The sequence below is a fragment of the Pipra filicauda genome, unplaced genomic scaffold, assembly GCF_003945595.2.
Source record: "Pipra filicauda isolate LSUMZ 115617 unplaced genomic scaffold, ASM394559v2 scaffold155_size1731166_pilon, whole genome shotgun sequence".
NCBI lineage: Eukaryota > Metazoa > Chordata > Aves > Passeriformes > Pipridae > Pipra > Pipra filicauda.
The window spans coordinates 1,094,335-1,111,279 of NW_024104051.1; the positions used below are offsets into that span (position 1 = coordinate 1,094,335).

At 37.5% G+C, this 16,945-nt stretch overlaps 1 protein-coding gene across 1 annotated transcript in view; it reads right to left on the reverse strand.

Moving 5' to 3' along the window:
- Window positions 1-1,517: 1,517 nt before the first annotated feature.
- CTDP1 (CTD phosphatase subunit 1) overlaps window positions 1,518-16,945 on the reverse strand; it is a 101,074-nt gene continuing 85,646 nt past the window's right edge. The window contains exon 13 of the mRNA XM_027721513.2: window positions 1,518-2,551. Coding sequence (XP_027577314.2) covers window positions 2,410-2,551 — 142 coding nt within the window. The 3' untranslated portion in view covers window positions 1,518-2,409. The remainder of the gene's footprint in view (window positions 2,552-16,945) is intronic.

Sequence of the window (16,945 nt, forward strand, 5' to 3'; positions counted from 1 at the left end):
TTAATCCTGGCAGCATGCTGCCTGCTCCCGGGACCATGGTGTGCCATACAAACTGCAGGTTTCTCTAACTCCTAAACAGGTAGAGGAGCTGTCACTGGCATCAGACCCCTAGAAAGGTGCAGTTCTGTCTGGTGGATAGGCCTCACTTGGTGTTTGCACAGGGTACAGATGATACTAGGCCTAGTGGAGTGCTGATCATTTTTACAACTCCTGCCCAGACACACCCTCCACCAAGTTAAACCAAAACCATCAGCCATAAAACAAATCTGGGAAGAAGATACAGCCCTTCTCACCAAAATGCTTGTCCATATGGAATCCCTCTATGAGCATCATGAGTCAGCTGCCATGCCAGGGATGCAACACCCAACAAGCACAGCTCAAACCAAGGCAGAGCACTGCTGAGCCAACAGCAGCCTGCCCAGTTCTGCTCACTGGCTGTGTTTACATTCAGAGCCTGAATGCTGCCACAGAGTTGCGTGACTGGCAAAGATCATCGGCCAGAACAAAGTCTCTGCTGGAATTTGTGCTGTCAAGTCATTTACAGCATCACAGTGACCTGAAAAGCTGATGTTATTTCAAATTATTTCAAGAGGAGTTTCAAGAAAACACAAAACACACTCCACAACCCCTGACATTTTAATATTTAATTGCAAGGAGTCATCCTTGGACAGCTGGGGAGGCTGCATTTAGGTTGCTGATAAAAAAAGTATTTTAACTTCCCATTTTACAAGCATTAGTCTTTTTCTTCTGTTATACAATAAAACTCACTTAGAGACATCCTGCCGGTTTTCATGGAGAGCTACAGCAGGCAGGGCACTGTAGCCTTTAGGTATGTGGTACCTGTGTAAATGTCCAGGAAGTTCAACATTTCCCCACAAAATTTTAGTCCGTGGATGCTGACCTTGCATTCTGAAGTGGAAAAGCAGTATTAATCTGAAAAGATTCTTGTATTTTCTCAGTCTCCCTTTTATTGTCATTATGCAGCTTTGAAAACCAGGCTGCTATTTGCAAAGCAGCTGAGATTCTACTGAAATACTGTTTTACTGCTAAGTGAAGTATTTCGCTCTCACAATTGAAGCAAAGACCAGACTTCCACTGAGGCTATTTACTGCAAAATGAAGTATTTCTGACCAGAAAGTGCTTCCTTTTAACCATGACATACAAGCTAATAAGTCTTCTTCTGCAAACATATTTTTAAAAGGATTTGACTCTCTGTTGCTAACAATTGAGAATAAACCATGATTCTAGCCTCAGAAATTCAAAACCAGAGCAACAACTCTTATGGTAATTTCAGAGGCCAGTCAAAGACACCTGAGAAAATGTCAGGATGTAACAGTTCACATACCAAAGAAAAGGAAATCTTCTGAGCCAGTGTTTCTCTTCTGAGCCTCAGCCTGAATCTACAGATTTGCACTAGCTTTTGATGCTTTTCCTTATTTTCATGCAGAATAAAGGAAAGATTACAGAAAAGTGCCTTATGTTTGATGGAAGCAAATGAACACGAAAGGGAAACAAAGTGTACAAAATGAACCTTTATTAAATGAAAGAAAATCTGTTTTGTGGGTCAAATATGAAATAGAATATACAAAAACTTTACATCAGATCTCTTGTCAAAGAAATTAAATTCTATCTAGAATGAAGTAGCACTCATTCTTTCCAAGACAACACAAATGGGTGAATATGCATCTTATGGCAGAACAGGACCACGCAGTATGCTGTGCTATATTTCTGGTTACAGAGAAGAAAAGTTAAAAATCTAAACAATGTCTCTAAAGAACCCAACTATTCAACAAAGTAACCTAAAACCATGAATGTTGATCATTATGTATCCTCTTAGAAGCAAATGACAGGTGGATCAAATGCAGAGTTTACAAAGCTTGCATATCATGTTCTCTGTTTCTATACAAATATAAATAGTTCTTTTTTATTTCAAAAATCGTTTTATATTTGATAGCTTTATTTGTGGAAAAGGATGACCAGTTCATCAGGTTCCTGCTGTACTACCCAGACAATTCCATCTCCTTTCTCTTCTCCTTTTTTTGAAGACTGTAACCCATAAACAACAGCCTGAATTATTTTTAGAAATTTGATGTGTTTTTAATCAATCTTTGTATCACTGTCCTGTACATGAAGGTTCTATAGATCTTCTAACATGTCTTTGGCATAGCACACACCATGTCCCACTTAATACTTTTTTTTGTTTAAAAAAGTATATTTTCTTTTAGTAAAACAACTTAAAAGCATCTAATTCCAATTTTGTAAAATAACATGTCACCTCTTGTGTTGCTTTGCAAAATATACACACACATTTTGGAAAAACATTGAGTACTGACATAAGGGAGTCTTCTGAAGTCTGATCTGTTTATGAGAAGTAAAATATAATTACAAACTCCATCTTCTGCATGAACCTCACATGAAGTCATTCAATTCAGCTTCAAGTGCTGCTGCCATTTCATCTGCTTCAGAGCTGCTTCCTTCCTCATCTTCATTGCTGGATTCTTTACTGGAGTCACTGGCAGCATCATCGTCATCTAGTTTGCGCTTGTGACCCCTGGAAGGGCAGACAGAGATAATGTCCATGAATGGAGGTACCTCAGTGTTTACCGAGGGACTCGTATTCAACATGAGAAAAAAAATGAGGCTAAGGGACTCAACTTTTTTTCAAGCCTAGACAGAAAGTACAGCACTTGCTTTTAAATTAACAAACAGCAGTCAGTTCACAAAATTCATTTTTTAATCGCTGTTGTTATTGTCAGCTGTAGGTGTAAAGAACAAAGTACTGTTAATTTTGTTTCTTCCATCCTTCTGAACAAGGAATGAAAACAAAGTATAAGACTATTCGAAAATAATGAGATTTACTTTCCTCTTGCATCCCAAAACAAAGAAGAAAGCCATTGTGCGAATGTGATATTGCCAAAATACATTATATGTTGTTACATAGTTTTGAAATATTCAAGTGTCTGCTTTTTTTATAAAAATAAAACCTTAACTGATTAACCAAATCTCACGGCACCAGCATCTACACTTTCATGCTTCCAAACTTTGGGGGTCTCATGGTTCCCTTTTGTGTCTCTTTGGATTAGTACTGCCAGACTGAACAACATATTTCTTCACATCTCCGGAGAATGAATTGGTTTAAACAAGAAGCTGATGTGCACCATACCTTGCTGAAAGAATCATGTTCCTGGCTCTGAAAGATCTCAAAGGAAAATCTAACGCTTCAACTGGGACATAGTCATAAGCAAAAGAATTTGGATTTGTGGAATCCTAAAATCTCTTTTCCTTGCCAAATGGAATTTTATATCAGACATGTATTTCTGAGACAAAAATAAAGTTGAGATTCTGCATTGCACAGAATTCAAAACGAGCTGTAGAAACACGTTCAAAACCCTTCCTGATCATTTGATCAAATTTCAAGCAGAAAAATATATGCAAAGGGGATATCTCTTAAATAAATGTCCTTTTCGTTGCTGGGTGGGGTTTCATTAAGAAGAGAGTGAATCCACTTGCAATAATGAAAAACTAATAAAATTATCTTCTATCTTTTAGTAAAAAGCAGTAATTTAACAACAGTTAAATTACTTTATTTCTGAGAGCATAGAAAAATAGCATACAGCAAGAAAGACCTTTGATAAATACTGACATGAACTATGCATATCCAAAAGAAATAAACACAAAGATTAACAGTCAAACTTGTGAGTTTGTAAGCAATGTTGAAATACAAAGTCATTTTTATTTTTACAGGCATTCTTACTGCTGTTTCCCAAGACACAGGAATGCTCACTAGCCCAGACTACTTCATTTGTAGGCTGGTTGAGCAACACTTGGCCTCCCCTTTCTCAGCTTTTCAGGGAGATGGACAAAAGATCAGGAGGGGAGACCAAATCAAAATGGGAAGTGAGTTTTCTTTTCTGCTGCACCCGTGGGACAAAAAGATAAACTGATGCTGCTTTACAGTGTTTCCTCACAGTGATGTTATGTGGATTTTGCAGTGCAGGGTGGTAGGAGTGATGCTCCTGGGAGGTAAGGCTGAAGCCCTGTGATTCAATCTGGGCTCTAAATCCCTAACAAGGAAAAATGGGATGAAGTGAAAGCCTTTCCTGAATACTTTGCTACTGACACTCAAATGTGGTGTGCTGAGGGAGTTTCAGGGCACTAAATGCAGCCTAATTCACAATAAAAAGCAGTTTCTCAGGCATAACTGATTATTTCCATGTAGCCTCTATTAGCATGCAGTTTGGACAAGGAAGCTCCCATACTTAAAATGCCCAGTTGGAAGAAATCTTAGTACATTTTCATTAAAAGCTATACAAATGTATGGAACTTCAGTTTCACTTGCTGGTTTCATGATGATTTCAGCCTTCAGAGCTAAAGCACTATTTTAGGCATTAACAATACCATTAGCCAGAGAAAAGCTAACTGGGAATTAAAGAAACCCAAAGGAATCTTACTCAGCAAAAGAAGAAACGAGTTGTGTGTATTTAACAACTAGTGGATAAGAAGTATATGTATATATTTCTCAGTGCTGACTGAGAAATGAAGATAAATAAAGTCATGGAATCTATAGCACAATGTCCACAGCTGAAAACATTTGTTTGTAAGACTGCATCAATGGAAACTGTCGGTATTTATCCACTGAAAAATGAAATTACAGTCTGACAGCTATCAGTTACACATATGAAACATGTCCACTGCAGATGCTGTATTAAAGAACGTGTCAGGACAAACAGGTTTTTAGAGTCATCCCAGATACTGTAAGTTTACCAAGACAAAAACCAATAGCACAGAGCCCGTAGGAAAAAAAAAAAAGGTCTATGAAGAAATAATATCTCACTGAAATAATATCTCGCTGTCAGCTGATTATGTTTTGAAAGTGTAGAACAGTTAATTTATTAAATAATTACGGCAAAGACTAGCAAATTAGTAATTTATGCAACAAAGCCACTTTTTAATTTAAATGTACTTCATAGTGAGGACAATCAACAAAACACAGGGATCTGAAATACCCAGTGTAACTAGTTTATTAAAAGATGGAGTTCTAGTCTACAAAAACACTTTCCAGAAAACTTGAAGGGATGGTTCTTACATATTTTCATCCCTCATTCAGTTGTATTAAACAGTATCTTTGGAAACGCAAAAGACTGAACATCATCTATATTGTTGGCTCTTGTTATTTCAGCAAGGCTAGAATGACAGCTCTATTCAATCTAGATATAAAAAATTCCTCACTCACAGGGAGGAAAAAGCCACGAAACAAAAAAAAAAAATGCAGCCAAATATTAGTCCTCCGCTAGAAACCCCCCCCAAAACCTCTCCTGAATGTATTGTTTTTACTATGATATAAACACCTTTCAGTATCTGTGTACTGTAAACTGCAGCTTCACAGCTATTCCAAAAACATTTAAGTAAGTATCATGAAATCAAATGCAAAGCTAACTCTAATAGAAGTATGAAAGAAGAGCATCAGTAACACAGAGCTGCATTTTTGCTTTACAAATTCAGAAACAATTCTCCATTAATAAGTACTACCTTCAGAGGAAAAGCAGTATATCCCCATGGTAGCATATCTACTAACATAACAATTTGAAACATAATATTTTAATTATATTTTTAATTATATTGTTCTCATTTTTTGTGCTCACTGCTTGTCATTTCCAGTTTCAGAGCCATAGTGCACAGCACTTCTGAGTGGAAAAGTTAAGCACATACAGGATTCCTTCTTACTATTTAGAGAAAATGTTTCAGTAGTATGCTGCAGGCTTCCATTAACCTAATTTGCATTTTTAAAAGGAATTTTGCTTGACTGCTATTAAAACCCAAACATAACCATAATAACTTTACATAACTTTTATAATCTTTAACTTCGCATATGAACAATTTCCAAAAGGTTGAATGTAGAACTTTAAATATCTGACAATTCTGTGAAAAAACTTCTGCAATTCACATTTCCTTTCCCTCTGCACTAGTATTTTTCTTTTTTAATGCCCACTACCAGGAGGCCCACCAATTCATGTGCTTGAGAAATCTTTCAAAAAGAGATTTACATTTAAAACCTGCCCACATATTTAAACTAATTATCAAGATATTTAAATCAACTATAAGTGTAATTCACAATGATATTAAAAACGAAAAAATATTTGTAATTATATATGTATAAAAGTGGTTTTAGGCAAATTTAATCTACAGAATGCTAATGAGAAATATACGTAGTGGTATTCCAAATGAAGAGACAGAATTACAAAATTGCAATAGCACATGGTTTATGCATATAAAAAATAGCACCTGAAAAGTTACTGAAAATAAAAATTTATTCAGTTCTTGATCTCTTAAAATGATCACTAAAATACAATTGCAATATACAACTGCAGGTCAAATGAAAACTTCATTCTTATAATTTTAATTCAAATTTAGTTCACTGAAAGAGCCATAAGGAACAAAGCAGTGAAAAAATGTTCAGCACCTGACGCTTCTACAGTCTTAAGGCCTTAATTTATAGTTTGTTGGAAATAAATAATATTTGAAAAAACACTTTTCTTCTATTAACTGAAAAGCAGATTGTGTCTGGTTTGTTCTGCACCCTAATGGCACTCCTTTAAGAAACACAGTGCTACAATAAAATAGAAACATCTAAACTAGCAGAAGAACTCAAAGGGCAACATAACCCTTGTTTATAACAAAGCAAATGCAAAACTTTTCCAAAGCTCATTTTAAACTTGCAAAAGAAAACTATAGCAAATATTTAAAAAATTGTTCACATATCCTTTAAACTCCAAATATCCACAATCCCCATCTCTCTCTGTAAGATGTAAACTAAATTATTGCAAATTGACCTGATTTTTTTCAATAACTCCTAGAAGAGGTACAGTAACAAAGTAGAGTCTGCAGACTAAATGTGTTTAGTCTTTTACAAGCAATCAGGTTACAGCACTGACATTATAAATCAGGACTTAAATTTGCTACCAAATACAGCCAAGTTGCTGTCTAATTGGAACACTCACAGCAGCCATAAGCAGTTTGAAAGGCAAAGGGCATTTGGAAACAGCATGCTGCCTTCCAACAGCATTACAGCCCTGCAAGACAGCCTACACTGCCACAGGCACACCTCTGAAGTTCAACGTGGAAGGTGTGTCCTGTTTTCACACACACCTAGACCACAGCTTTCTGTAAACTCCTTCCATAATGAAAAGAAGGTGATGTGGCATTTAGTAATGCAACTGGAAGTTGACTCCCTTCCATAGTAATTTGACTATGGGAATGACTTATCTGGATAAACTAGTTCTGTGGCAATATCCTTCAGTTATGCAGAATTAGGGCTGGTTATCCAGGAAAACTGTTCTTCAACCAGCTTTGAAGATGCCAGCCCAGTACTTGGCTAACAAAGTTAAAGTTCTTGAGATCTGAGAACACACAGACTGAAAATCAAAGTTGTGATCATTAATACGTTACATGGGACAGACAAGATGGTTACATTTTCAGGGAGATGTTCTAAGTTTTGCAGTTATATTTTCTTAATATGAGATACATGGCAATATCTTTTAAGATCCCTTCCAAGCCAAACCATTCTATGTTCTTTTCTATACACCTGACATGAGAGTGAGCAATTGTCCATAGCATGCCTGTAACTCAGGTGTCTGCCCTCTGGCAATTTCTCTCATTCATCTGTGCAGGAACATGGAATTTTCTGTCCCGGTGCTCTTTCCTGGCACAGTACAGCACGCTGCCAAGCGTGCTTGTTTTAAGAGCAACAAATAGCACTAGCCCCACACTGGCAAGCTGGAGTGTGTGTTTTCACTTTTCGCTTACGCTATGACAAACAGGACAATATTTAGTGTCGCAGGAACAAATGCCAGACACCTCATATATTTCCTCAAGAACTCATCCAATGCTGTCTGCAGGATTACAAGATGATCCAGAAATCTAATATGCAGAAAAATGCACTGAGAATGTTTCTTGCACAGCACTAGGGTGCAGAGAGAGTCCCTGCAGCTGGAGGAACAGCACGCGTTTAATGCTGCTCACAAAAGCGTCTTCACAGGCACCCACCAATTCCAACTGACAGCTCCAAAGCGTATTTTAACTAACACAACAGTAAAGCGAGATCTAATTAAATTCTGTACAGCTTCAGTGCCTTTCTGCTTTAAAATCTAGCACACCTGTGCACAATTCTAATGGTGAGAAACTGTTTTGGAAACTGAAAACCATCTTAACAACAGCTTTATAGTTAGTTCTCTGAAGTAAACATTCAATGTATATCTAAATGGAAAGAGAGTTTTTAGAGTCAGGAAGTCACAGAAAATTTAAAATAAATACAGAAATTACTACAATTTGTCAACAATGATATTTTGCAAATTTTGCTAAAATTGTCCATTTGACAAGCCTGTGTTTCCCTGATATTTATATCAAGGGGAAAGTTTAATAATAAGAAAATCACTCCAATGGTAGTTTCTTAACAATGTTTTCTTAATGTTTCCTTAAGAATGGTGATTTCTTAGCAATTAAACATTTGATTGGGATATTTCAAAAACAAACAGTGTAGCAATAAAACTTTAAAAGGAGAGGCTGATGTTCCCTGCACTGAACTAATTTAGATACAGATATTAATTAAATTGGGTAATGGAAAACTGAAAAGTTGAACATACAATTTTGCTTCTGAAAGATAAATAAACTGTGCCTCTAAAATATTACTTGCTATTTTACTAACTTCAAGTTATTTAAAAATAATCCACATAGTTGTTACAAGAAGATATTTATGACACACAACATTGATTATTTCTTCAAAAGGCAACTATGACAGTGGCAGTTTTATATCACACAACAAATATTCCTGTCGCTGATGTGTAGAAGACAACAGAAAATTAAATATCCTTTTGACTATGTGGAATGCCAGACTATTACCTGACACTTCCATAATGGAAAATGCACAGATGCACTCTGGCATATCACCTCTTAATTCTATCTTAAAGCTAAACAAGGACGTTGTTGTTTGCAGCAAATTCTCTTTCCAGCTTCTTCTAGTTTACAAGTATCACCCATTCTGACAACAAACATAAGATTTGTAGCTCTGTAGAGATTCTGGGTAGCTCTGGGAGGCTGTAATAGGAGATACCAAGAGAGGAGATACTTCCTTCCCAGTGCCTGGATGGGCATTGTAAAGCAACTCTACTTGGATTTGGTTTGAAAAAAGTCTTTTGAAAATGGACTAATTTTTCAAACTAATTTCTTTTATAGGAAGTACTGAAAGAGATAGTCTCAGATAGTGATGAAGAATAACGTTCTCACTAGAGATCTAAATATGAGTAATTGTTTTAAGAAATGGTAGCATGCAATAAAAAAATAAGATGAAAAGTGGGCAAAAAACATAAGATGTATGGGCAATTTAGAAAATTCAGAACTATACATCAAAATAAGGAGTTAGAAAAGAAACAGCACCTGATTTATCTGAGAAAAGTAAAATTGCTTTCATTTTTCTCACAGGAGCACACTGTACGTGCAGGTACCCCTGTGCCAATATAGTGGAGTACAACTCCAGTTGGAAGACCCAAGCACTGCAAAGTAATGCTTGGAATCCTGGTTGGATTTGCCAGCACGGTTCAAACATTGAGAACACTCTTCAAGATGCATTATTGGGCTTCTTAACAATTTAAGATGTAATTTAGCAGATAACACGCTGACTGTGCTGACCAAGGAGGTTGGAAGTGGGATTTTGTATATAGCAGCTTTTAAAAATAGATATTCATAGATTATCTTAATATATATGTTAATACGTATGTTAAGGGCTACACTAAGTTATACTGTAAGATAAGATGATTTTGTCAAAACCTTTAGCTCTGATTTTTACTAACTCTTTTATTACTTTGTCCTTCTTTCAATAAATCATTGAGATTAAACTGCGAATAGTTAAACTCCACATCCTTCTAGGATGTTCATTCACTGAGTTTGCTCACTAGAATATTAACTAACAATATCTCTGTTTCAACATAAAATATAAAAAATAATACAAAACAAATCACTGATTCCGTATGGATACTGGTAATAATGTCATCTCCACTGGAACACAAAAAAACCAGACTTCAAATCCCTTTAAAACTTTATCAGAAAACTTCAGCACTTCCAAGGGCAAGATATGTTATCTTGGCACTTCTTATCCCCACACCTCCTCCTTCCCCAAATTCCAAGCCCTGGCAGCTTGTATTTTTCTTTATTTATTGGTCAAAACTGTATACAATAAATCTTCTTTTCCATGCAGTAACACACGTTTGTGAAGACTTTGTTTTGGAGACACAACAGCACTGAAATACAAAGCTACAAAGAACCTAGAAAATAATTTGTCAGCATTTGGCTTCAGACATTCAGGTGTGCCTAAAGATGTTTTAGAAAAGCTAGTAAATTACAAAATGAAATTACAGTGACAGGAAGTCACTTCTTGGTAAAAGAAATGTTGAAAAATTTGTTAGAAATTGGGCTAGAAACTGCTAGGTTTCCATGAGAAACAGAGGAAAGTTGTAAGAATATCTCACAGAACTATGTGACTTCTACATCAGTTTTATAAGGTTTGCATAAATGATATATACAGCGTACCAATATATAAAATACATTCAAACCAGAATACTATCCATCTTTCTTTAAACGTGCACTACCATTAAACTCCCTAAAAAGTGGGTCTGCATTAATTAAATTTGGACCTCTACAATACTGGGTCATTGAGAGCCACAAATTCCATCTGGATCAAACAGGCATATGCCAACCAGCCTGTCTGCCAAATGAAATCACACCTCTGAGAATTCACCGTACCTGTTGTTTTCACACTATGACAAACTACCCGGTGCAGCAGATCGCAGCTCTTCTGCCTCACAGTCGCCATCCCCTCTACATTCTGCTCCACAGTTTTTTCTGTCGGTATTTCTGGAATAAAATTGAACTAACAAAAGGCAGTTTATACCTGATCTGTACTTTCTGATGCAAAGTTGCAAATTTTTATGATGGTGCCGTCCAAAAACCAGATTCACAGTTCAGCTGCAGCCTTTCCCATACCACTAATGAATAAGACATCTGAAGGAGAAGATGCTCATTATCTATTATCAGTCCAGAGTAACAGGCAGAGTAACAGCACACTGAGCCTGTGTCCCAGTTACAGCTGGGATAGAGTTAATTTTCTTCCTAGAAGCTGTACTGTGGGGTTGGATTTAGTATGAGAATAATGTCGATAATACACTGATTGCTTAGTTTTGCTCAGCAGTGCTTACCCTGAGCCAAGGGCTTTTCAGTTTCCCATGCTCTGCCAGTGAGGAGCTGCACAGGAAGCTGGTGGGGAGCATGGCTAGCTGACCCAAATTGGCCAAAGGGATATCCTACACTACAGAACATCATGTCCATATATAAAATGGGGGGAGTTGGCCAGGAGGGGCCAATCGCTGCTGGGGGACAAGGCAGCAGGTGGTGAGAAGTTGTATTGTGCATCTCTCTCTTCCCTTAGGTTTTATTTCTCTTTGTCCTTTTAATTACAATTATTACGATGCTGTTATTATTGTAGTATTTTATATTTCAATTACTAAACTGTTTTTATTTCAACCCACAAGTTTATTTTTTTTCTAGTTCTCCTCCCCACAGGGTGGGGGGAAGCAAGTGAGAGGTTGTGTAGTACTTAGATGGTATCTGGAGCTAAGCCATGACAACCTGGTCTTATTGATGTAGTGGTACCAGCTTTAGGCTCATAGAGAGTAAAATTATCAATTTACCTGGATACATGGATGCACACAAGAGGACTGTGTGAAAAGGTGTTTCTCTGGGCTCCAAATGACTAGAGAGCCACAGCACTTCAAACATTTAACAAAAACTAAGACTGCCACAAGCAGTTCTCTTTCTAGTTGCTGAGAATGAGATAGCCACACTGATGCAGGGACAGGAGCAAGGTCTGACATGCCAGGTAGGGGCCCAGATGGAAGAAAGACCAGACACTTCTCTGTGTGATTTCAGGAATAGAACTATTTTAGAGGCCCACTCCCAAGTGACTGAACACACTTCACAGCTGACCTCATTCAGACATACCCCTGCTCCTTTCCAGCCTGCACAGCTGGGCGACCCTTGGGGGTGGGGGCAGCAGTGCATGTGTGCAGCCGTGGCAGAGAGAAGCCTGACCACGTATCGAGATTTTGCATGCAGTTCTGTCCCCACAGCTAAGGGGGGGACACCCACCCTTGCTAACACGCGGAACACTAAAAGCCTTCTTGTATTACCATTCCAGACACAGTAGTCTGAAGCAAACAGCAACATCAGCTGAGACACGTCTTATATTTCTGTTGATTGCATCTGCAAGCTCTACAGGTTCTCTGCCTAGTAGGAACGTACTTTGCATGAGCATTTAACATGATCTGGTTTGTCTGATGCTTTATTTCACAGTAACTTGCAAAACATATACTGTCATGCATTCAGTTTAGTTTTCCAGTAAATATTTACTGGGATAGCTAAAGACACACTCAAGCAACACTGGCTTGAGTTTGAGAAACAGTAAAAGGAGGCTCTGGACAGGAGACATTGCCTTCAGGAAATGGACCTCTTCTGTGCAATATGCTTGGGTAACATGGAAAAGGACACTTTTTCCTGCTGTGACATCTACTGTTGGGTGGGGAATTAAATCATCCATATTCTGCTTTTCATGTGCTTCGCTGATAATAATGCAGGGACAAATCTCCAAAATCGTCTTGATGCAACAGTCTTCTGAAGTAAGCTCAAGTTTTGTAAAAAATCTGACTTTGTTTTTCCCAACGGAAAAACCTACTAGGAGTTCAAATCATTAATAAACTACTAACAAATGGGAGTATCTACTCATTTTGATTTCTGGATTTTCTCCCCCTGCATTAAAAAGCAGCACTGCTCTTCTTCTACCAATGTTTTTAGCGCATGCTTCAAGCAGGCACATTAATTGTTGATATACACTGCTGTTTAGCAGCCATTACAGACTTGCAGGGGTCAAGATTAATGCACATTAGTTATTATGTGGAATTTAAAGTACTTTTAGAATTCATTAGGGAAATGATAGCTATTTTTCTTGATCGGAACACTGCTGCCTTACAGAATTCCTGCTAATGTCCTAGGTCTCGACAGTGGCATACAATGAAGGATTAAAAACCTTCACTGACAGTTAATGTACTTCTTGGTTTCCTTACTCTCAAGAGATATTTAGATATCCACATATCTTACTAAGGAAAAATTTAAATTGTTTAATAGTTCATAAATTGTACTGAAGCATTCGGCCTGACTAAAGAAAAAAAAGATGCTGCCTAAATTACCTGAAAGACAACCCCTGGCTATTCTTTAGTCCTCATGCCAGCTTTCTTATCAACACACAAACTGAAGCACTATGTTTACTACTTACCTCACCCTGAACTTCTGCTTTACATCTTCCTTATCCCACTTCACTTGCCACAGATGCAAAACAGCATTAATATCTACAGACTGCTAGAATGGGGCAGTGGTGGGGGGGTGGTAAGTCCTTAAATAGTCACACAGTGCTGGGGGAACTGTTATGTGAGTGGGAGCAGGATACTGGAAATGGGTGTTGGTAATTGCTCCCGTGCAGAAACAGAAATACATCCAAAACAACCTGATGCTCAAGTTCCTTATGTGAATCCAGAGCCCAGAGGAAGGAACTGTCCCCTGTGTGTGTCACAAGTGCTTTGAAGACACCATGACACCTACTCCTCCCTTTGTGAGTGAACACTAAGAGAGGCAGTTTTTCAAATTCATTCAGGTTTTTAATTCTCCCCTTATCAAGTCAATAACTCCCAACTCAATTCCTATTATCCTAGTTTCTTGCAGCCTTCATTTCTTTAAACTTATATTGTACTCTAGGCATTTTTTGGATCTAGGTAATACCTTAATGAAATGCTTCATCCAATAGCACCTCTCCCAGTTGGACTACAGAAACCAGCATTGGATAACTGCACTTTGTGTGTTGTTCTGAAAACTCTTAACTCCTGTCTGTGAGATTGTTTTGAACAATCCCACAGCCAACAATCTCAAGGGGTAGCATTACACTATCAAGAGTTCTCCCTAAGTAGAAGGTCATTATAGAGGATCAACAGCCAGCTCCCAGTACGCTGGGTTAGGGTTAGGCTGGAATGTTGTCAGCACAGGCTCTCCTCTTTCACCACATGCACCTCTGCTGTAGGTTCCTAGGACTTGCTCAGGGCTATTCCTACTCCAAGGTAGTTAATCCATATGCTTTCCTCCAACTCTAACCTCAGCTTAATGTTCACTTAATCTTGATATGCTAATTAATGCAAACAAAACATTTGTTCTTGATTCTGAGACAAACTCATCTTTACTGCAGAAACACAAGAAAAACAGAGCTAGATAAAAAGACAAACGTTGACCTAATTTCTTCTCACTAGTCCAGATCACTGCTGAGGCTTAGGGCTAGGGGCCTGGAAGGGTGCCAGGATCCTCCCTGCTGCACACAGCTTCATCTCCAAACTGAAGTGCTGTTTTCCAGTGCTTTGCACTTTCTTCTTTAGCTGGTCTTACAGTTAAACAAGAATCTCCTGCTGGAAAGCATGTCTCTTCTCTGTTCTTTCTCTCTGATTATGTGAATACCTCTCATCACTTTTCAGCCCTCACTCTTCCCAAAATAATAGTAACAAATGATTTCTATAGTCAGCTTCTACAAAATCCAGCTCTTGTAGACTGGTGCTTCTTGCAGATATATTATAGAAAATTATTTTCCCTCAGGCTCTAGTCACTCCATTGTCCCAGGATGGAAGCTATTAGTTAATGGCTCTGCAGTGATAAAAGGCAATGACTGCAGAAAGACTTATTTCAAATACACTGATGCATTAGTGAGAAATCCATTTCATTACTTCACTCAGAACTCTAAGTTATACACAGATTCACTAAATCATTATACACAGCAAGATTTAGAAATGAAAAATGCAAGAATAATGGCAATTCCTGTACATGCTTTGGCATTTATTAGCACATTTAAGAAGACAAGGAGAACAAGGTAAATACTTATGCCTGATGACCTATATTACGGTTCCAAACTTTTGCTTCTGTACAAACTAGAAAAAACTGGCAACTTAGATTCCCAGTTCATTTTGCAGGTACCAGCACACTTCTTATGGAAAGCACAAGGGAAGCCTATTTATTATTAAAGTAAATTGAGAAAAATAAAGATATATTTTAGCAGCACTTTCTTAATTCTAGTAACATACAGACTTTAAATTGCCTGTGTGTCATTCCTGTGAAGTATTAAAGCTGCTAGAACTTAAGCATCACCTAGACTTACATGATGCTTACAATATTGAAGTAGGAAAACCCATTACCAAAAAATGGAATTGATGACTTGGTACATAGAGAATTTCATTAAAAACATACTAACACAAACTAGCTTTCAAATCTGATACTTAAAACAATATAAGTTTATGCTATTTTTCACTTTTCTGAAGACACTTCTCTTCCTGATCTCAACCGCATATCACTACATTAATTAACAGGTATAACAACAATATCATGTGCAATCCAAGTAATAATAACTGCACACACAGACACAAGTGGACTGAATAATATTGTATCATTGCATCTAAACAACTTCTAGGTATTTCCATAGCAGACAGTAAAAGAAGCTGAAGGCAGATGGTCATTCTAACTAGACTGTATTTCAAAGCATTTTCAAACTTCCCAACTGATGTGGCCTAACACAAACACAAGTTTTATAACCCAGCACTTTGAATCTTCGCTCGCGAAGACTGGCCATTATTATTATTGTGACAAAAGCAGTCTTGTGCAGTTTATGTCTTTTGGCAATCTGCATATTGTGGAGGGAAATGTGATGATACAACAGAATTATGTTAAACTATCTCACACAAGTTCAAAGTACCACTGTCCAGTTTTTTAGTGAATGATGAAAAAATCTTTATAGTTCTGTAAACAACTTATTCTTAATGTAAAACTTATTAGATTTAGGTGATATTTTAAGTGGAGAACACCACACTTATCCCACTAAATGCTAAAGAAACTTGGCAAAAAAGCAACATCATATCCATATGGAGAGACTTTGGAAAAAAATCTCTTAGAAAAAGGAAAGAAGGTTAAAAAACTCAACTGCAGTTTGTATTTGATATGTTTGATGTGTAAAAAAACCCCCTTATATTTGTAGATATGAATCTTACTAAGCAACCATTTATTCAAGTTGTTTAGGAATGCTGTACAAGAAAAATAGCTCAGATATTCTTTCCAAAAAGAATCATCCCAGTAGAAACCAGTAAAACCCATTCAGTCCCCCTGAACTTCAGCTATGTCACCTGCCATGTAAGATTTATGGAGAAAACTCACAGGTATTAGTGATAATACTGATGTTTACAAGGACAAGATCAGCATCACTGACCATGAAACAACACTGAGCAGCACACTCACACGCATTCCATTCTGCTGCTGCAGGTGTGAGCCCTCAGAGAGCAAGTAAGCATTGTCCCTGCATGCTAGAGAGCAGTCAGCTCTCCTAGGATAAGTGCCATGGACATAATATGCATACCTACAACTCTGGTCATTTTAGGACTGTGGGAACAGCCCAGTTACACATTGAAGAGTTGCCTCCAGATTAATCCAGGCTCTAGTAATGCACAATATAATGAAGTCAGTTGGTTTTCCCATTAATTCTATGCCAAGGTTTGCTTGGTTGGGCCTGAGAACTTTTAGATTGCACATTCACTTTCTAAAGGACTTTAGGAGGATAAGTGTCTTCATTTTAGAGAAGGAAAAAAAAAGCCGCAATGGAAACTTAGCACCCTGAAACTCTGAGCAAACATGTTCAAGCTGTGTATTTGCTCCTTGTAGGAAACACAGAGAAATACAAGACCAAGACTGAAGTCTCATGATCGAAATGTGAACCAGCACCTTGGTTAATTTTAGCTGCAGTTAATAGTCTAGATGTGTGAAAGTTCACACTCTC